The sequence below is a fragment of the Neomonachus schauinslandi genome, chromosome 4 (genome assembly GCF_002201575.2).
Source record: "Neomonachus schauinslandi chromosome 4, ASM220157v2, whole genome shotgun sequence".
In the NCBI taxonomy this organism is placed as follows: Eukaryota; Metazoa; Chordata; class Mammalia; order Carnivora; family Phocidae; genus Neomonachus; species Neomonachus schauinslandi.
The window spans coordinates 20,036,728-20,058,168 of record NC_058406.1 but is presented as its reverse complement, the minus strand read 5'-3'; the positions used below and the strand labels follow the sequence as shown (position 1 = coordinate 20,058,168).

The 21,441-nt window shown below is 55.5% G+C and overlaps 2 protein-coding genes across 3 annotated transcripts in view; one reads left to right on the top strand and one right to left on the bottom strand.

Moving 5' to 3' along the window:
• WASF2 (WASP family member 2) overlaps positions 1-7,478 on the top strand; it is a 75,062-nt gene extending 67,584 nt beyond the window's left edge. For both annotated transcript variants that reach the window (XM_021684153.2, XM_021684154.2), the window contains exons 8-9: positions 1,763-2,280; positions 3,395-7,478. In XM_021684153.2, the coding sequence (XP_021539828.1) occupies positions 1,763-2,280; positions 3,395-3,552 (676 nt within the window). In that variant the 3' untranslated portion in view covers positions 3,553-7,478. The remainder of the gene's footprint in view (positions 1-1,762; positions 2,281-3,394) is intronic.
• An 8,858-nt stretch (positions 7,479-16,336) lies between these two features.
• On the bottom strand, positions 16,337-17,330 carry GPR3 (G protein-coupled receptor 3). Its single transcript, XM_021683603.1, is given in 2 exon segments — positions 16,337-16,846; positions 16,848-17,330. Coding segments are annotated over 2 exon segments (993 nt in total).
• Between the last annotated feature and the right edge of the window lie 4,111 nt (positions 17,331-21,441).

The window sequence follows — 21,441 nt, the reverse complement described above, 5'->3', positions numbered from 1 at the left end:
TATATGTTGCTTCATCCTCACAACAGCCCTCCTGAGGTAGGTACCCATTTTACAGATGAGTAAATGGTAAGGCACAAAGAGGTCAGTGAATTTACCTAAGGCCACACAGCCAGTCAGAGGCAGAGCCCTGACTGGAAAGAGGTCATTCTATCTGCAGTGCCCGTATTCTTAACTAGTAGCTATACTGGAACAGCTAGAGATCACCAACTTATCTCTTGTTGTTTTTACTTAGCTTTAACTCAGCATGAAATGAAGTGGTGTAATCTGCTGTCCTTAAAATATTTAACAGACATCTTGCCCAGTTATCTAGAAACCTAGCAGTCATTCACCTTTCTACCCTGTTCTGGTTCATTTCACTGCTGGAAAGAATGGAACAAAGGAAAAGGGAGGTGAAACTTAGACTCTGTCCGTACTGATATGTGGCAGAGGTGTACAAGGGAAGTTAGAAAGTAATGGCTGAAAGGGGGTCTGTCTGAGGAATGTTCAGATTCAGTGTTTGCTCAGTTACTTTTCCCTTTCTGATGCCTGACAGATGAGAGCTTTGAAAGGTACACTTTTCTCCTTGGATACTGTTTCATCAGAGATTGGATATGTTGAGGACCCCTCAGAGGGATACCTAAAGTGGTGTTGTAACCCCTCCCCCTAACCCAGCCCCGTTCTTCTTGGCTCTTGAAACCACTCATCCCAGATCACTTCCTGCTGGTTGCCCTGTCAGATGCAGCTCAGGCTTGAAGGTCTGTGGAAAGTTCCAGGATGGACGCTTTTTTCTAAGGAATAACTATTAGTGGAGGGCAGGTACAAAGGTGGAAAAAGAAATCCTTCAGCCTCACACATGGCCTGAGACCCTGCAGCTGCAGCCAAGCATACCTGACCCGGGAGAGGCACGCCTGAGTCGTCTCTCAGCCCGGGTGAAGTCTGGTGGCACATTCATTTCCCATCTCTGCTGACCCTCAGATCCTCATCCCTTCTCAGGATTTTCCACATGAACACTGGAGGTGCATTTACCTAGATCTGTGCCCTGCTCAGGTTTGGTCAGCTTGGCTTGGGTTTCCTGCCCTCACAAGATCTGGTGAATGATAATAGCCTGAGGAATAGAGCCCAGTGGGTGGGTGATGTTTGGATTTTTATTCCAGTTCTTCTTTTTTTTTTTTAAAGATTTTATTTATTCATTTGAGACACAGAGATACAGAGAGAGAGAGAGAGTATGAGCAGGGAGAGAGGCAGAGGGAGAAGGAGAAGCAGGCTCCCTGCTGAGCCAGGAGCCCGATGCGGGGCTCGATCCCAGGACCCTGGAATCATGACCTGAGCCGAAGGCAGACGCTTAACCATCTGAGCCACCCAGGCGCCCCTATTCCAGTTCTTCTTGCATGCCTTCTTGGTCCTGGTTCCAGGATTAAACTGACTGTCCCTCCTAGAGGAGGGTTCAGGAGGGTGCCTTCCCTTGGAAAGCTGGAAGGTTTGAGGAGGACCTAGGAGATGACCTTGGCCAACCCTTACCTAATAGAAGAATCCCAGTCTACACTTCTTTCAATAGCTTTTCTCAATTTCTGCTTACATTCCTTTGCTGATGAGAAGCTTACTGCATTATGAGGCTGCCCATTGCATTGTTGGTCTGTTCTGACCATTCTCAGGTTTTTTCTGTTTGAGCTAAAATGAAATGATAGTAGTCAACCAAAATGAACCTAAGCTCGTAGATAAGCTTAATTAGAGGTGTATGTTTGCATGCGGAGCGTGATGGTGGGTCTCTTCTTTGTCCTTTTAGCTGCCCAGCAGACAGCAACCAAAGAGGGCCTGGCTTAGCTGGACCCAAAAGATCCAGCGTGGTCAGCCCAAGCCATCCACCACCAGCTCCTCCTCTGGGCTCTCCACCAGGCTCCAAACCCGGGTTTGCCCCACCACCTGCCCCTCCGCCTCCGCCTCCACTGATGGGCGTTCCACCCCCTCCACCACCTGGAGGATTTGGGTCTCCAGGGACCCCACCACCACCTTCACCCCCATCTTTCCCACCTCACCCCGATTTTGCTGCCCCTCCACCTCCTCCCCCACCACCCGCAGCTGACTACCCAACTCTGCTACCACCTCCCTTGTCCCAACCAGGAGGAGGCGGCGCACCTCCCCCTCCCCCTCCTCCCCCTCCTCCGGGGCCCCCTCCTCTCCCTTTCAGTGGTACAGAAAGCCCGTCTGTCGCACCACCACCACTTTCTGATGCCACCAAGCCTAAGTCCTCCTTGCCTCCTGTGAGCGATGCCCGCAGCGACTTACTTTCAGCCATACGTCAAGGTAATTCCCAGTGCTGGGTCCTGGACCATGAGGCCTTGTCTTTCTGCAGCCGGATGACTGGTTGGAGGGTGGGCTAGGGGTTCTGTGCCCTTCCTAGGGGATAGCTTTCATTGGGTGGGGAGAGATTGGGTGGGACCTCAGGCCTCAGATCAGCCTAAAGAAAGGCTTCGCTCTAAAAATAGGGAGTTGTAGATTTCTTTCCATCTTAGTTTAAAGTAAAGAATTCTTGGGGCCTTGGATGGCTGTCAGAAGAGCAGGCGACTCTTGATCTTGGGGTCGTGAATTCGAGCCCCACCTTGGGTGTGGAGATTACTTTAAATAAGTAAGTAAAGTAAGGGATTCTTAACTTGGGTCTTTGAACTCCTTGACAAAAAATGTTTTGCCTGTGTTTGCATTCATTTTGTGCCCCAGAGAAAACCAAGCATCACTACCCTAGAAGGTACTTCTCTGGCCACACTCAGTCATGTCCTGTCCTCCACTTTTGTGCCTTTCATATCCTTCCTCCCTTTTCTCTTTCCCCTTTCTCATCCCATCCTCCCCTTTTTCTCCTATTCCCCTTCCCTCTTTGTCCCCTTCCCTCCCTTCTTTCCCACCTTCCTGCCCTCCCTCATCACCTCACCTTTGTGGAGCATTTATTCTCTTTCTGTCAGAGGTCAGGTCTGGTCCCAGTGGGTTAGAGTGGTATCTTCTGTTTGTGAGCCTTCTGGAACTAAAGGATTGTCTGGGGGAGATGAGTTGGGGCAGCTGAGCTCAGCAATAAGCAATGAACTGGGCAGACTGAGTGCCCAGTGGGTATGATTCGGTGACCCCTCCCCCCCTAGAGCCTCGGTGAGAAGTACCATCCTCACCAGCCTGATATGTGGAAAAGGAAAGAATGACAGGCTTCCTTTCCAACATGCCTACAGCACCGGGGCCAGAATTGGATAAAGCCTCATCCTTCCTTCTTTTCTTGCTTCCCCCTTTCCCTCTTTGCTTTCTCAGAGGATCCTTCTTCCCCCCACCGCCTTTCCCTGACTCCGTCCACCCTGGCCACTCCCCCTTCCTCGGTCCTGTGTGGATCCTGAGACCTTTTGAGATTGACTCGCCTTCTAAACCCTTCTCTCTCTCATATCAGGTTTTCAGCTGCGCAGGGTTGAGGAGCAGCAGGAACAAGAGAAGCGTGATGTTGTGGGCAACGACGTAGCCACCATCTTGTCCCGTCGGATTGCCGTGGAGTATAGCGACTCCGAGGATGATTCCTCTGAGTTTGATGAGGACGACTGGTCGGATTAACTCTTTCCTGCCTGCTGCCCACCTCCTTTTTCTTCCCTCCTGCTGCCTTTGATGCATATCTGAACAGTCTAATGGGGGGAAAAGGGAGGAAAAAAGAATTTCAAGGGGCCAAAGTCTTCCCTGAAGCAACCAAAGATATATCCAAGTGCTTCCTCTAAATCAACATATATTTTCCCATCTCCCCATGGACAGGCCCCATGGGCTCCTGAGATTCAGTAGCTGAGATGTTCCCTCTTCCCTTCAAGTGACTGTTGCATATTGAAGAGAAGGAAAAACTCCCAAGCAGATCCCTTTGATTGGGTTTAGATTGGAGTTGGTACCTTCCCCTGGGAGCCATCTTCAACTGTGGTCTCCTTCCAAAATCCTTACCCTTCAAATAATGCCAGCCATCTTCTGGTCCTAAAGCCTGCAGGGGTACGGCCAGCCCCTTTCCCGTGCACTGAGAGGGCTGAGCAGGCCACATGCCCTAGCAGCCAGACTGCCACACTTTTCTGCCCTGGTCAGCAGGGGGAGCTTCCTTTTGCTAAGCCATCTCTATGTCTGGATGCCCTTTATTCTAGGAGCCATCAGGCCCTAAAGAGTGTCTCCCCCTCTGCCCAGAAATGGTGCCTTTCTGAAGGCTGAAGTTGTTGCCTCCTTCCCAGTCTCCCTCTCTAGGTGTTCACATGTCCTTTAAATGCCCCTCCCTCACTACCAGGTCCTCTAGGCACCACAGCCCAGTTCAGACCTCTAATAGCCATGACCAAACTATCCCTGACACGCAGGGATCTGGACCTCTGCCGACTGTCAGGAGCCAAGCTTAGAGACTTGGAACTGCAGAACTGGAAGAATGGTGGAACTCCTTGGATCTTATGCTCCTAATGATGCTGAAATCTAGAAATGGGAAATGACTTGCTCCGGGTCACACATTGGATGGTGACAACTCTAGAGCCCAGAATTCCTGATTCCAAGTCACCTGTGCCTTCTGGGACCAAATAGTGGGCACTTGCTGGAGACGAGGCAGAACAGTCTTGGCTCTGTGCTACTCCAGACCTCACCATAGGTGGGAGTCCCAGTAGGAGGGCTCAGAGCCAGTGCCAGGCCTATCTGTGCTGCTCAGACCCATATAGCCTGTCTTACAATTCTCTGCTCCCCCTTTACTATCACCATTGAACCACATGGCCTTGGGAGCTGCCCTTCTGGGGGACCAGAGGTAGTGAGAGAAGGAAGGGGGTACGCAGCTTTTACAGGTGCTGTTTTCAATTCCTCTGCAACTCGTCCCCCTTTTATTTCCCCAATTTAAGCATAGATTCTGCCAACTGTAGAAACTTCAGTCCCTCAGGCTGGTGGCTGCCTCAGGTAGCTGCCTAGGGGGGCCTGGCAGCCGTGAGGAGGGCTGAAAGGCAGAGGGGCTCTGGGTCTTGTTTCCAGCTCCTTCCTCACTGCGTGCAGTGATGTTCCCTCCCTCACTCCCCCTGTTCCCAGAGCTAATACACAGGTGCTATTATTCAGAAAAAAACTGGTCAGCTTTGGCCAACAGTGAGGTTTCTTCTCTTCTGCCCTAACTATTGTGTAGCCTCTTATGCTGAAACCGGCTTCTCCTGGCTTCTCCAGCTTTCAGAGCCCTGAAACAAAGAGAAACAGGATCTGTCTCTACCCAGCACAGCAAATGGTTGTAGTAATTGCCAAAGCCCTCATAAACCCCTCCGGCTTGAGGAGAGTGTGTAATCATGGGTACTACTGCTGTGCCCTGGCTGGATGCTCCCCCTCTGCCTTCTTTCCTTGAACTCTGGCATGGGGACTGAGCCTCTAGGGGCCAGCATGCCCTCCTGCTGGGGCCGCTGCAGAATTTACCCTCCTCCCCCTCCCCAATCGGGTGTCTGTGGCACAGGGCTGGCACCATGCTCCAGTGCTGAGCATACCAAGCGGTGTGTGCCCCCACCTTGCTTCCCGCCTTGCACTTTGGAAGCTGAAGGTGCTTTCCTTAGAACCCTAAGATGGCTGTTGAAGGTGTCCCTGGCTGCAGCCCAGCAGTGGCTGGAGAGGCAAGTGGAGGGCAGTGGTTCTCCCAAATAGAAGTCCTGGGGCCTGGCCAGGCCAGGGTTTGGGCCTAATGGTTTTGACTAAATTACCCCCATCCCCCTCCTTTCCGGAAAAGGGGGAGCGAGCACCACTCGCTATCATTCTGCTCTGACCTTGAAGGGGGCGGTGTTGGCCTGGCTTCTGGAATGGACACAGTCCGCCCTGGAAAGGGCTGGGGGCAGAAGGCGGGGGGGGGGAGGGGGGGGCGCTGCCTGCGGAAGGTAGGATTAGATCATTAGCTCAGTGACCTCCTAGGGTTTCGATGTGCTGTGTTCTCATCCTACAGCTGGTTCGGTAATGATCTGCAAGTCCCGGAGAGCAACAGCACCGCTCTGCCTGGCGCCCTCATTAAAATCCATGCAGCCAAGCTCTGCGCTTTGTAGCAGCCGGCCTTGCGAAGCCGAGGAGAAGCCTCCTCGGCTTGGGGGGCTGGGGACCCAGTCAGCCCAGAGGCCCTCTGGGCTCTATTTATGCGTATGTGCACCAAAAACAAAAAAACAAAACAAAACCCACATAAAACAACAACAACAAAAAAAAACCCACTTCTTTAAACCCAGAGCCCTTTAAGATGATAAAGGACCCTTTGCAGGTAATTGTGTGTCTTTGGAATCCTGTAATTGTAGAATGCAAAGTTTAGTGATTTAAACTGGGCCGAGGTTGATGAGAGTGTGGGACAGTGGCTCATAAGGACTCTTAAGCGCTGAAGCCAAGGAGCCACCTCCCTTCCCTAGTCTGCCCAGCCCAGGGGACCTGCCCCCATTCCTGTGGCCCAGGGACCCAGCTTCCAGTCGGCATGTCAGAAGTGACTTGCGGCTTCACCCTGCTTGTGAGGACTACATTCCAAAGGAGCGGCCGCAGGGGGGGCGCAGGCTCTGCCATCCCTTGGAGGTCAGAGCAGCTGGCCCAAGCTCCAGCTCGCCTCCAGCGGAAGCTCAAGCGCCCTCAGAAATGACCCTGGCCAATGTCACCGCAGAGCCGAGGCGGTGTTGTCAGGGCTAATGTGAAATCTCTTCCCGTGGCGCCGGTCCTCCGGCTCTGCAGCGCCAGCTTGGACAGATTGAGGTCTCTGTGGCTTTGGTGACCCTGCTTAAGCATTCCCACCGTGTCCCAGCTTTGCTCTCGCCTGCCTCCCTCCGCAGCCCCCCTCACCTGACTTCGGGGCCTGGAGAGGGGGCCAGCGCCCCAGGGCGAGGGGCTTTTGCTCAGGAGAGATGTCAGGCCTCCTGGGGGCATCAGGCTTTGAGCTCTGCTGGGATCCAGCAGACCTGGGACCAGGTGTCACTAGGAGATATGCCTCATTCTGTGCCTCAGTGAGGGCTAGGGAACAATTCTGTTATTGTATTAACTTGACTCAGTTAAGTCACTTGAGAAACTAACCAATTTTTACTTTCTGTCTAGAATGATGTACATGTAGGAGAGTCAGCTGTAATGCTCCCAAAGTGCCTTGTTTTCTCTGATATAAATATATTTATAAGGACCTATTCCAGTGGATTCTTGGGTGTGTTTGCCACATCGATTTTAGGGAGTGGGCATCTATGTAGTAGGGATACAGTCTGGAAGTGGGTCCTTCTCCCCTGAGGGTGGGAAAGGAGATTGCGTTAGAGATCTGGGAGGGTGGGGTTAAACCACACCCGTGAGGTGACCCCTTCCTCTTCGCCCTGCTCCTCTTAGGCCCTTAGGAGGACGTCCAGTTTTTTAAAGCCCTGTGGCTCCAAGCCTGGTCTCCTTTGTTTCCCTGCCAGGCTCATGTGTGGACCACGTCAGCACCCCATGACCTGAGGATTCCATGTAACGATTTTATGTAATACATGCAAATATGTAAATGCCAACATTTTAAATAATTTGATAAATCTTTGTAGCTACTCAGCCACCTTTGGTGTGTGTGTGTGTGTGTGTGTGCGCGCGCGCGCGCGTGCACGCACGCAACAAAGTGGAAGGGGACAACATCAATAGCCGCAGGTGGCGGCCTGAGCTCTGGAGGGAGGGCTTGTGTGGGCGGGCTCGAGGAGCAGGAGGCCTCAGGGTCTGGATGGTGCATCCTGCGTGGGAGGTGGAGGTGAAGGCTGGAAACCGTTTGGGTTTAGGAGGAGACCCAAGTTGGGGGACTCAGAAGCCCAAGTCCCCAGGCCCTCCTCAGCTGGCGAAGGGTGTATGTGGGGACCAGGGGAGACATGCTGGTGGCCCCTCCATCAGGCGGAAGAGCAGCACTGGCAGAATGCTGATGTTGCCTCCCAACATCTGGCTGGCATCTTGTCTGCCTCTCAGACCCAAGCAACTTACCTTAAATAGAATGATTTTCAGTGGAATCCGATAAAAAGTTCAGGCTGCTGTACACCCCCTCTCCTGTCTGGGAAGGCGAAGGGGCTGGGTTTCTATTCTGACCCAAAAAAATGACCTACCCAGGAAGCAACGGTTGTTCCGAGCACAGCTGCTGCGGGTGACTGTCCCTGGGGGTAATTTATGGGCAGACACCCAGTTCCAGTTCCGGGCCCAGCGGACGCAGTGGGGTGGCCCCGGGAGAGGGGCTGGGAGCAAGGTTGGTGACTCCGCTGGTCACGCCTGCTGTTCGGGGAGAGAGAGGCACCCACTGGCGTCCCAGGAGAGGGGGCAGAAGTTTTGAATTGTCAGCAACTGCTACGCCAGGCGCGCTGAGCTCATCGCTGGAGGTGGGGGTGCAGGGGAGGGGGCGCGGGAGCCGACTCGCCTCGCCGGAGCCCCTCGCTCCACCCTCCGGCTCAGGCCTGTGTTTAGTCAGCACTTGGCTTCCCGAGGCCGGTGACTGACAGGCAGCCAGACGCCCGCCCTGGGAGAAGACAAAATGGTGGTGTCGGGAGCCGCCCTTGCTGGGGAAGTGGAGGGGAGGAATGTGGTTCTGGGAAGCAGGCGGCCGCAGCTTAAATTCCGGCTCCTCCGCTTGGGAGCTGTGACCCCGCGCTTCACCTCTCGGGGCTAATCCTGAGAAGAATGAGCATGTGCTGAGTGCCTACTACCTGCCCAGGACTGCACGCGCTCCATTTCGGCCCTAGGAGGGAAGGGTCTCATTGTGCACGTGAGAAAAACAAGTTCGGAGGTCGAGTCGCTGCAGACCGTGCAGCTGGCCGGGAGCAGAGCCACACCTCAAACCCCGGTCTCTCTCAAGCCCGACATCGTGCTCTGTCCGCCATGCAGCCTCAACGGCTTTTGGGTTCTCTCCCGTCCGGAACCACGGGGTTCGGTGTCCGAGGGGGCGTGTTACGCTTTCCCGTGCTGCTCTACCCCACCCTCTGGCGCCCACTTTTACGGGGCACCGTTATTTGTACTCCCGCTTTGAAATCAAGTGGGCCGGCCTGAGGGCCCGACTGTCCTGGACCCTGAAGTTGGAAGGACCTCGCACCCTGAGCTGCCTGGGAACAAAGTGGGTTTCCCACGTGCGGGCTGGGGCTTCCCACAGACACACGGTGCTCAGGGCACGGCGCGCACATTCAGCCACAAAGACCCGGAGACACACACAAGGCGACACCTAACACGTGAGCGGGCACACACGGGATCCCGGGCCCAGGGACACGGCACACTCCGTCCACGGAGCCCTGCCCTTGTGCAAACAAGGACACAGACCGGCACACAGTTACAGGAACACATCATCGCAGGCGAGCCTCACTCGGTCCTCGCCTGCCCCCGCCTTCGCGCTGCCGCCGCCAGCTCCTCACTGCCCCCTCCTGGCCGCCCAGGGACCAGGGCAACCTGGCACCATTTCCTGCGAGTTCGCCTCTGGGGTGGTTGTCTGCGAGCTCCCTTCGTAACGAGGCTGGGAGCAGTTTCAGGTGCTCCTCATAGTCCCTCTGCCGCAGGAGGTGAGGGTGTCTAGAGGGAGGTCTGAAGCTGGAGGACAAAAAGAAAAAGAAAAAGAAAAAAGGCTCTCACACCCAAAGGAATCTCTGGCGGTAGAATCCTCAGTACAGTGGTGGCGGGAGTCCTGCATAGCCCCGCTCCCCCCTCAGCAGGCAGCCACCCCGCCCTTACCTCGGGAACTGTGCACGCACCTGCTCCCACTGTATACATATTTAAAGAGAAGCAGACTTCCTGGCCAAGAGGTCAGAGGTCAGGTCTTCGAGCTCGCACGTTGCTGCTCCCTCTCTGGGCTTCAGCTGCCTCACCTATTCAATGAAGAGTTAAGTTGACCATGATGTACGTGACCCCTCCACCCTGGAGTCGCACCGTCTTGGGAAATAACACCTCTCCCAAACGCAATGTGCCTGAGTAAAGCACATCCATAAACACGACCCCATGCATGCTTCAGGCCAGTCCTGGGAGGATTACCAACCAAAGCTTTTTAGTGCTATTTTACAGCTGAGGATATGAGGCACAGAGAGGCACAGCAACTTACCCAAGGTCACACAGCAAGTTGGCAGCAGGCATGGACTTAGAAATCCTCTTCTTGTGGGCCCCAAGCTGCCTACAAGAGAGTAGAACTCTCCCTGTGGGCTCAGGCCCAGAGCCAAGGAGACAGGAACAACAGAGACTAAAGCCAGAAGCTCCGCCCCTCCTTTTTTTTTTTTAAAGGTTTTTGTTTTGTTCTGTTTTGTTTAGTAATCTCTATACCCAACATGGGGCTTGAACTCACAACCCCGAGATCAAGAGTCTCATGCTCCACTGACTGAGCCAGCCAGACGCCCCAGAAGCTCTGCCCCTCTGCTTGGAGCCCTGAAGGCTGAGGGGAACCCAGCGGAGGTCCCAGGAGGCTGGGAAACGGCCACTTGCACCCTGGTGGGTTCCACCACTCCCCACCCTGACCAGCAGCCTGCGCACACCTTGTGCTTCCTCTGCAGAACCGGAGGCGGGCTAAGGAGGGTTCTCCCTGCTCGGTGGCCACCGGTAGCTTGTTCATCAAGTTACCACACACGTGAGTGGCGTGTGCATGCGTGCCTGGACTCCATGGGTGCACACTCACATGTAGATGCATGTTCATATATGCCTACAAGTACACTGAGGCACATATTCAGAGGTCTGGGTAACACGTAAGTGTGCGTGCTTGCAAGCCTGTATGCCTATGACTGCATTCGTGTGTTCAGACGAGTTGTGTTTGGATGTACGCGTATAAGTGGTTCCTGTGTATCTAGCAGGTAAAATATGTACGTGTCAGATGTTGTACACGTACTGGGTTTGTTCACGAATGTAGTTGGGTATGTGCAGATGTTCACATGCATTTGTGTAAAAAAGTGGAGTGAATCATGTCCATGCACGTGACTGGTGAGTGTGTGTAAGTGTGTGTGCCGGGAAGGCTTCACATGACTGTGTACACACGAATCATAGGGGTGCCCTCAGCAGAGACTGTGATGTCAGTGTTCCCCTAAGCCCTGGCATCGGGCCTGCAGTGCTGGCTCCAGCCAGGCCCGGGGCTTACAGCACCCCCACCCCAGCCCCGCACTCTATTCCCCAGACCCATCCTGCTTGGCCAATTTGCAGCCTCTCTCGCTCCCAGCTCCCGAGAAGGCCTGCAGCAAAGTCAAGGGGCTGGTGGCCAATTAGCGAGGGGGTTAATCAGGGATCTGGGGACCCCTGGGGGGCAGGAAACCGAAGGCAGGCGCTGAGGTTGGCAGGAGCCCTTGCTGCCTGTCATGGGGGTGGGGGAGGGGAGAGACGGGAGGGGAGGCTGAGCCAGCCTGGTGGCTGGAAACCGAGGGTCTGCCTGTGAATTCCTGACTGCTGAGCACTGATAGCAGCGGGGAGCCTGTGTGACTGTGCGTGCAAAGGGGCATATATACATGCATTCCTGTCCTTGAACGTGGTCCTATATGCAAAGGTGTGTACCTGACCGGGTACCCTCTGTACATACGTGTGCAGTTTTGTGTCTGTATACATGTGGGTGTGCGATGGTGTGCAAATGGGTCTGGGTATGCAAGCATGTCTGGACCCATGTGCACACACGTATACAAGGGTAAGTCTGTGTGTGCATACTCGTGTGTGCAAGCGTGTGTACACACGCTGACGAATGTGCTTCCTCATGCAAACTGCACATGAAGTTGACGTGGTCTGTTAACAAGTGTGCAATGATATCTGTGTGTGTACCAGTGTGCAGATACACCTGGGTCTGGATGTATGTGCTTTGTGTGTGTTCTCTGAACGGCCTGCGTGTGCCCATGTGTGTGTACCCATAGGTCTGCACGCATACAGGTCTCAGCGTGTCAAGAGCTGGGGAATGTGGGGCTGGCGGGCTCCGGGATCCAGGAGAGAATCTGACAGACGACCAGACTTGCCGCAGCCCCCAGCCCCGGGAGCCTGTTTTCCAGCCTGCGGAAGCTGTGAGCCCGTGAACTCATCTTATATTAATAGCTGCTGTCTCCTCACTTATTGCAGGGAGAGGCGGTCATGGCCCCAGCGGGGGCTCAGCACTCGGGGCTCCTCCCCTCCCCCACACAGGACCTGGGAAGAAGGGAAAGAAAGATGGGCCCTAGAGCCTACCCAGGCAGGAAGGCAGGGCCCTGGGCCCCTGCCCTTGCCTCCCCCGAGCCACTGCCCAGCTCACCTCCCAAGCCTCTGTAGCTGGTGGGATCAGGTGTGGGGTTGGAAAAGTGTCAGGGGCTTGGACACTCCCCACCCCAAAATACACACACACACACACACACACACACACGCACCAGGCATGCAGTGCCGAGTAGCTCCGGGCTGAGTACCAGATGAATCTGAGGCGGAAAGAGACATAGAAGTCTTCAGTTTGAGAGGGCAGGCATGTTCCTTCTCTCGGGGACCCTCAGTTGGAGGGGGACACACAGCCTTGCCTTCAGGGGCCCCTAAGGGCAAGACTTCTCTATAATATTTACTCGAGAAGTATAGCAAGCTGTGTTGTATGAACCACATCTTCATGGCCATGGGAAGACTTAGCTAAGGAGGCTTCCTGGAGGAAGCACAGGGTAGGGGTGCAGGGAGGACCTGAGCTGTAGCTACAGAATCCCTGGAGGAAGGAGAAGCCAGCCAACCCCACCACACACATAGGCTTCAACCCGAGGAACAGATTGAGATCTCCCTCAGGTTGGGCCCAGGACCGAAGGCAGAGAGACCCTAGATACGGGCTCCCAGAAACGCCCCAGATCCACCATACTACCATACCCAGGCAAAAAGAGGAGGGCCCGCAGCATGGAGGCCTACCACAGGCCCTCCCAGACAAAAAGCATTAGGCTCTCCTGAGCTCTGGAGCCAGAAGCTGGGAGGGGGAGGCAAAGGGCCAAGCCTGCCCAGAATAGTGTGGGCACCTGGACCCTCTCCTTCTGGTTCCCCCTAGTCCTCCTTGGGAACATGGGTGAGGCAGCAAGGAGGCCCTTCTTCACACCGCCCCTCCCAGAGATCTGTGGGTAGCTTGGAGAACCCCAACTTCTCCCTAGCCTGGGAACAGGGCTCCCTGCCCGGGGTTTCCTTGCTTGCTGTTTCTGAGTTGCTCTTGAAACTCACTCCCTTACCCAGGATAGAAACAGATTTGGAGTCAAATGGATCTGAATTCAAATCCCAGTTCAGCCCTTTGCTATGTGACTCTAGGCAGATCAGTTGTCACCTTCAGTAAGGCCTTTCTTGGGAGCCCTCATTTAAGGCTTACATGTACTCCCTGTGCCCCTTCCCTACTTTATTTCTCTCCCAGGACTCTGAACTCTCTGACATTGCCAAATCTTAAACTTGTCTCTTTATTACTGTCTCCCCTATGAAATTTACATCCACAAGGATGGCAGTGAATGAATAAGGGCCTCTCAGAGCCTCAACTTCCTCTTCTGTAAGATGGGGAGAACAATAATACCACCCAAAGGGCCATGGTGATGTGTGAAATATTTGGGCCAAAGCTTGGCATGGGGGAGGTGCTTGCTGAGTGGGTGTCTTTTTCCAGGGACCTTCCAGGAAGGCGGGGAAAGAAGGCCCCACCTGACCTGGTGGGCCACACCCTGCTTTATATTTGGACTGGAGCTGTGTGTAGCTCAGCCCAGGTCTGCCTTCCACCGGCTCTGACCCAGCCGCGGTTGGCAGCTCCACTCCCCTTGGAGTCCTGTGGCCAGTGTTGGGGAGGAGCCTTGAACAATAGGTGAAAGAGCTCTAGCCAGGGAAATGGAGAAAGACCGGAGTCCTAGCCTGGCACAGCTGTGTGGGCTTGAGCAAGTGACTGTTCTTCTTCAGGCCTCAGTCTCCCTGTCTGTACAATGGAAGGGTATTCTAAGGGTCCCATCTCCAGGCTTTGCCTTCCTGGGAGGCTTGGGAGGCTGGGAGGCTTTGCTAGTCAAGAAACGGCTTCCTCTTTAGCCACACTTCCAAACCTGCTCCTGCCCTTGCCTGGTGAACATACTCCTTCTGGTTCCAGAACACCCAACACTCAGGGACCTGCACACTTACATCCTCAGATGCACACACTTACCATCACTCACCTTTGGATAGAAAAGAAGCTCTTCCAGCCTCAGAATGACCATACTTCATCCAACCTCCTCCCAAATGTGGCCTCTGGCTCTGAGAATGAACCCCAACACAAATCAGGGACCAGAATGTCCTAAGCCCCAGACTTGGGAAGGAAGGAGAGGAGAGGCCATTGGCTAATAGAGCACAGGTTGTGGAAATGGATGTTCCCTTGGGCCAGTCACTAACCCTCCCTCGGCCTCAGTTTTCTCAGCTATAAAATGGAGAAGGTACTATCTGTGCCATGGGACGCTAGTGCAGCCTAAACAAGGTCACGCATGCAGCCCCCCTGGCATAGTATCTGTAGCACACAGCAAACACCCACAGTTAGAAGGGGCTGTTATTGGGCGCCTGGGTGGCTCAGTTGGTTAAGCGACTGCCTTCGGCTCAGGTCATGATCCTGGAGCCCCGGGATCGAGTCCCGCATCGGGCTCCCTGCTCGGCGGGGAGTCTGCTTCTCCCTCTGACCCTCCCCCCCCTCATGTGCTCTCTCTCATTCTCTCTCTCTCAAATAAATAAATAAAATCTTAAAAAAAAAAAAAAAGAAAGTCGGAATGAGGGCGCCTGGGTGGCTCAGTTGGTTAAGCGACTGCCTTCGGCTCAGGTCATGATCCTGGAGTCCCGGGATGGAGTCCCGCATCGGGCTCCCTGCTCGGCAGGGAGTCTGCTTCTCCCTCTGACCCTCCCCCCTCTCATGTGCTCTCTCCTCTCTCTCAAATAAATAAATAAAATCTTTAAAAAAAAAAAAAGAAGGGGCTGTTATTAAGGAAGTGGAAATGCTTCGAGCATATACTTCGTGCCAAAGCTCCAGACAAAAGCGCACGTGGACATTCTCAACCTGAGAAGGGTCTAGCACCCTGATTTCTGTCCACAGGATAAGGTGGGGTCCTTGGGACGCCTGGGTGGCTCAGTCAGTTAAGAGTCTGCCTTCAGCTCGGGTCATGATCCCAGGGTCCTGGGATCAAGTCCCACATCAGGGCCCATTGCTCAGCAGGGAGCCTGCTTCTCCCTCTGCCTCCCGCTCACCCTGGTTGTGCTCTCTCTCTCCCTCTCTGACAAGTAAATAAATAAAATCTTAAAAAAAAAAGTTGGGGTCCTTGCCTGGAAGTGCCCGAGTCTGAGCAGAGGGGCCCATTAGATTGGCCTGCCAGCCACACTCCACCCTGGGTCTCTAGCTTTCCCAGATCCCTCAACAGGCTCCCAGGCCTGACCTAATTCCCTCCCATTCCAGGCTCCCCCCACATCAGGCCCCCTCCACCCCCTCCACACATTGAGACAGAAACATACTTATCACAAAATCGTTTTTTTTATTGAGCGATGGGTCAGGGATCGGAATAGGGACGCACTGGAGGCCATGCCCCGGTTGGCAGAGGGGTCAGGTGTTGGCTCACACCCTGCCTCCTCTAGGGCACCGCAGGGTGGGGCCTGGCCCCCAGGTCCTGGCTGTGGCGCTGGATGCCAGGCTGGAGTGGAGTTGGGGTGGAGCAGCGTCTGGTCCCGGCTGCCTGGCCGGGCTGCAGTTTCCCCCAAACGGCCACCAGAGGGCAGCCGGCCCCCAGCGCAGAGGAATTCTCGGTTGCTCAGGTGATGGCTTCTTAAAAAAATAAAAAACCAGAGGCTGGTGTGTTCTCCCAGCAAACCCGAGAGGGGCGGGCCCGGGGAGAAGGCTCTGGTTTCTATGATCTCTTCGATAAAAAATAAGCAAAAATAATAACAAAATACGTGGTTTCTCTTTCTCCCTTTCCCCCCTCTAAGAACTGAGGTCAGCAATGGGGGTGTGGGGACTGGGGGTACCCTGGTATGGCCTGGATTTCAAGGTGTGGGTCTCTTCCCCTTACCGCCCATAAATAAATAAGTAAATAAATAAATTATAAATAGATACTCTTTTTCTATGTGCACATATATATAGATACATTTTTCTTTCTTTCTCCTATCTAGGCAACTGAGTGACTAACCTCTCTGACTCTTTAGCTCAGAAACCCAAAAGTACAGTGACATGATTAAGGTCGAGGGGGAGGGGGAGATTAGGGACTTGGAATGGCACTGTAAATCACCCAGCAGCATTCTGGAACTCCAAGCCAGCTGGGCTCTGGGACATTTCTGAGTGGAACCTCAGCCACCTGAACATTCTAGAACCGTGGAGCCAGCTGGGCCCTGTAGGGATCTGGACAGAATCCTGTGAAATATCCAATGTCCTAGAACTCCAGAACCAGCTGGGTCTTGGGGGGTGTGGAGCTGGGGGGGTGGGTTGGGACAAAGCCCGGGAGGACCTAACATTCTGGAATTCTGTAGTGATCAGGGCTGAAGGGTCACCAGCGTATGACTAGACATCACTGGGGGAACGGGACCGGAAGGGGATCTTGGAAGAGGAGCAACAACAGCAAATGGCCCACAGCACCTTCTGCACGTCCTGGTTGCGGAAGGCGTAGATGATGGGGTTGATCATGGAGTTATAGGTCGCAGGGAGCAGGGTGAGATAGGTGTAGAGGGGTGGGGAGTGGGCATCCCCCAGCAGGCAGTAGACAGTGAAGGGCAGCCAACAGGCGGCAAAGGCGCCAAGCACCACAGCCAGGGTGGCAATGCCCTTTCGGGTGGCCACGTAGTGGGAGGCGGGCAGCAGATGCCGCTGGAGGGCAATCTGCTGGGCATGGCGGCAGACGATGCGGCAGATCTGGGCATAGAGCTGCAACATGACGCCAAACACCATGAAGAAGGCAATGGCCAGGACCACCAGATGGTTCTTGGAGAGTGGATATACCACGCCGCATGTGGCCCGGGCATCCAGACAGTTCCAGGCCAGCACAGGCAGCAGCCCCAGGCCCAGTGCGCCCCCCCCACACTAGGGCCAGCATCACATAGGTCCGAGTCACTGTTGTCTCTGAATAGTAGGTGAGGGCGTTGTACAGAGACAGGTAGCGATCGACGGTGATGGCCAGTAGGCCGCCCACACTGGCAGTAAAGGCCGTGGCCAGCACGCCAACCAGCACCAGGCTCATCTCCGCCGAGCCGATGCAGAACACAGCAGCAAAGTGCAGGACCAGGCCCAGGCCTGCCAGCAGGTCGGCCACAGCCAGACTGCCCACCAGCAGGAACATGGGGGCACGGAAGGTGGGAGTGCCCACGATGATGGCCACCACCAGCGCGTTCTCACAGCTCACCAGAGTGCCTGAGATGCACAGCACCACATCCCAGGCCCTGGGTGAGGGCAGTGGTGCGGCTGGGCCTGTAGGCCCTTCTGCTGAGCCCGCGCCGCTCACATTCACGTTGCCTGAGCCAGCGGAGAGCCAAGCCAGGGGGCTGCCTGCACCCCACATCATGGTACCTGTAGGAGAAAAGCCCTGTGAGAAGTTGGCAGGGCTGGGTGCTGGGTGAAGGGGTCTGGATGGGAGGAGGTGCCCCTCAGGATACATTCTGAGTGTCTCCTTGTGATACCTGGCTGGGTCCCAGTGCCTTGTCCCCCAATCATGCTCCAAGGGCTCCTTCCAGGATACCTTTGTCTCCCCCTGCCCCCCACACCCCCACGCCAGCAGGGGCCTATTTTCCTATAGCTGTCCTGGGTCTCTCCACTCTCCCTTCCAACTCCCTGGGTCCCACAGGGCTCTTTCTCCCACGTGTGTGACCTGCGGAGAACCAGATGAAGGACTACCATAAGTGGATGGGGGGCCCCTAGGATCCATGAGAAGCCGGGTAGGCCCAGGACTGGGGAAGGGAAACACATCTCTAGACTGAGGGTAGCTCTGCTCCCTCCCCATCAGGGAGGATGACGCTCAGTTTCTGAGGCTTGCCAGACCCCTCACGATTCTCCGTATTGCCAGCCCGAGGCTCCGCCCCCAGAGAATGCGCGTGAAGCTCCCGCCAGCCCCCACCCTGCACTCCCAGGGTAACACCACCTAGGAACTCTGCCCCACCCCAGCACACATGGGCCCATACTTCTGTCCTCGCCAGACCCCTCTTTCGGCCTGAACCTCTGGGTCTTTGGAACAGACACCCTCTGCTGGAGGCCTGGATCTCTGAGTCCGACCCCTCCTTCTGCTTGGACACCTGGATCTGGGGCCTGACTCCGCATCCTGCCCGTATGTCTGGATCCCTAAGTCAGCCACCTCCTCCTGCTCGGACACCTGGGTCCCTGCCTCAGATGACTCCTGCCAGCCCAATCTCAGAGGACCAATCTCAGAGGGCCTTGGGCCTTGGAGGAGAGAGCACCCCACGCGGGGTCACCCAGCTGACGGCTGTCAGCACCCGGACCCTGGGTCCCCGCCTGCTAACCCAGATTCTGGGTTCCGGGTCTCGACCTCCGACCTCTGCCGGCCGCTGGGAGCCTGTCCGCCGGCCCCGCGCCCCAGCATCCTGCGTGCCCTTCCGGATGCCTGGTGCCTGCGGCGGGGCCCACTACTCACCTCTCGGGACCTGGTGCGGCCGGGCCGCGGGGAGGCTCTGCTCGGGTCCGGGCAGCGCAGGGTTTGCGCGGACCCCGAGAAGCCCCCGCGGCCGCGGGAGCAGCAGCGTGAGTCACCCCGCCCCGCCCCCGGCCCCCGGTTCGGTGACGTCAGCGGCCCGGCCGGCCAATGGGTGCGTCGCGCCGGGGCGCAGCGCCCGTCGCGAGGCATAGTAATGAGGCCTCGCACCGCCCGCTCCCCCATTCATAAAAAGCGACCGTGGCCGCGGCCCCGCCCCCTCCTCACTCGGCCCGCGCTGTCCTTGACGCGGCGCCCTCTGCGGGCCGGGGTTTCGGGGGGCGCCGGTGGGAGAGCCTTGGAGAAGTCTTAGGGAGGTTTCGGGGAATGTGTAAGGGCAAGCAGAAAGGGGCCCCGGAAAGACTGTGGGGGTGATGGGACCCTCAGGTGGCAGAGACGGACGGAATTCGGGTGACGGAGACCGAGTGATGAGGCTGAATGGGCGTCCTCGGTGAGGATGACGGGGGCTGCCAAGATGATGGGGCCCGGAGGTGATGGTGACAGCAGCACGAGGGAGCAGGGAAGTGGGTGGCAGTGACAGTATGAGCATGGTGACAGGATCTTGGGGGATGGTGGCCATGGGACGCTGCCATAGAAAGGGAAGCCCCCAGGGCAACTTTGGCAGTGTCAGGGTGACTGTGACGTGATGGGGCTCAGGGATCCCAGGGTGGCAGAGGTGGTGGCAAGGGAAAGGGAAGATGGAGTGTCCAGATGATAGGACTTCAGGTCACAATGACCCTGTCACAAGTGCTGAGGTACTGAGCAGACAAAACAAAGTGAAGAGGGTTGTAAGGTCCTGGCATGAAGATACCGGGGGACTGTGGTGAATGAGCCCCAGGGTGAGAGGGAGAGGGTAGAGGGTCTGGACTGACGGTGACCAGGCAGGTGAGGTGCTGCCAGGGCAGGTCCTCGTGATGCTGGGGCTGGGATAAGGAGCTGGGTGACGTCACTCATGTTAGCCCGATAGCACCCTCCCAGCACGGGAGGGGTGGGCCTGGAAAGATTTCAAAACCTGAATTATTTATTCAAGGATCTGGAAAGGCAGCAGGGTTGGGGGGGGGCACTTCCCCGAAGCAGCAGGAGAGGGGGAGCCGGGAAGAACTTGGAAGCAGAAAACCTGGCAGCGCAGTCCCCAGGGCAGGCCCCTCTCACAACCCCCATCTTAGGCATCCTGGCAGGGTAGGGTATGGAGAAGGAGCTGCGTCTTCCCCAGCCCTGCCTGTCCTTTGTCCCAGGGACATACACCACCCCAGCTGACTTTTCCAGGGGTGACAGATATGCCCAGGGGGAGAGGAACTGGCTGCTTCTCCTTCCTCTGTCTCTAGCTTTGATCTTCAATGGAATCATCCAGGCCTGTGGGATGGGGATGGAGGGCAGGGATCAGGTTAGGGCTTAAGGAAACCAGAGGGGCTCAGATCCCAGGCCCCACTGACTTCTCCCCCCACCATGGCACCACTGTAGTTCCCTCAGTCAGTGTGGTGCAGTGGGAAGGAGGTGACAGGCCAGTGGCAGGGTACAAGGGAAGAGGAGAGGCTAGGGACTGGGGAAGATGATGCATTTCAGGTTGGATGTGGTGAGTTGAGGGTGGAGGTGGTCAAATCCTAGTTCCTCCATTCCTTCGCTGTGTGACTTTGGGTGAATTTCTTAGGCTCTTTGTGCCTGTTTTCTCATCTGTAGGAGAAGGATAATGTTCGTATCTACCTCAGGACTGGTGGGAGGGCCTGGCACATTCTCAGCACTGGCTTGCTGGCTACCAGTAGTATATCCGGCAGGAGGAGGACGCCTGGGAGGCATAGGTGTGCAAGTAGTCCTTGAGTTTCTAGGGGTAGAAGATAGCACTCGGGGGAGGGAGCACAGAGAGAGGAGAAAAGCCCCAGGGAAGGCTGCCATTGAGGGCACAGACTGCAGATGAGTGTGTCCTTGCAAAGGGTCCTGGGCTTCCCTCCGCCTAGAACCCCTTCACTTCATTCAGGCCTTTGCCTTCAAGTCACTTCTTTTTTTTTTTTTTAAGATTTTATTTATTTATTTGACAGAGAGAGGCACAGCGAGAGAGGGAACACAAGCAGGGGGAGTGGGAGAGGGAGAAGCAGGCTTCCCGCCGAGCAGGGAGCCCGATGTGGGGCTCGATCCCAGGACCCTGGGATCATGACCTGAGCCGAAGGCAGACGCTCAACGACTGAGCCACCCAGGCGCCCCTTTCAAGTCACTTCTGAAGCAGGCTTCCCTGACCTCCATCCTAGATTACCCCCTCCCCTCCATCCCTCTCTCCCCCCTTTCCTTGCTTTATTATTTCTCAGAGCTTAGCATTCCTAAAATTATGTTTATTCATGTATTCTTTTTTTTTTTAAAGATTTATTTATTTATTTGAGAGAGCAAGAATGAGAGAGAGAGAGTACATGAGAGGGGGGAGGGTCAGAGGGAGAAGCAGACTCCTCGCTGAGCAGGGAGCCTGATGCGGGACTCGATCCCGGGACTCCAGGATCATGACCTGAGCCGAAGGCAGTCGCTTAACCAACTGAGCCACCCAGGCGCCCCCATGTATTCTCTTTTTTACTATGTGCCGGCCCTGCCAGAATAGAAGCTCCATGAGGGGAGAGACTGTTCTGTTCTGTACTACTACATACAAGACCTGGCATTGTGGTAGGTGTTCAACAAATACTCGTTGACCGGATGCTTAAAGTAAAAAGCAGCGTCTAGAGAAAGAGGAGAGTAGTGATATGCGCAGTGTGGAGAAAGGTGGGGGCGCCAAAGAGAGAGCATACAGGGGCAGCAACCCCCCAGAACTCAGATGTCCGCTCTCTTCCCCATCAGAGCTGGGTCCCAACAACTGCCCTGCAGGTCTCTGGGATGGGTGAAGGTGGCTGGGAGGTTGGCAGGGAAGAGCTGTATGAGAGACTATCTTCTGCTATTCTGAGTGGCAGTAATAGTTTCTTTCTTTCTTTCTTTCTTTCTTTCTTTCTTTCTTTCTTTCTTT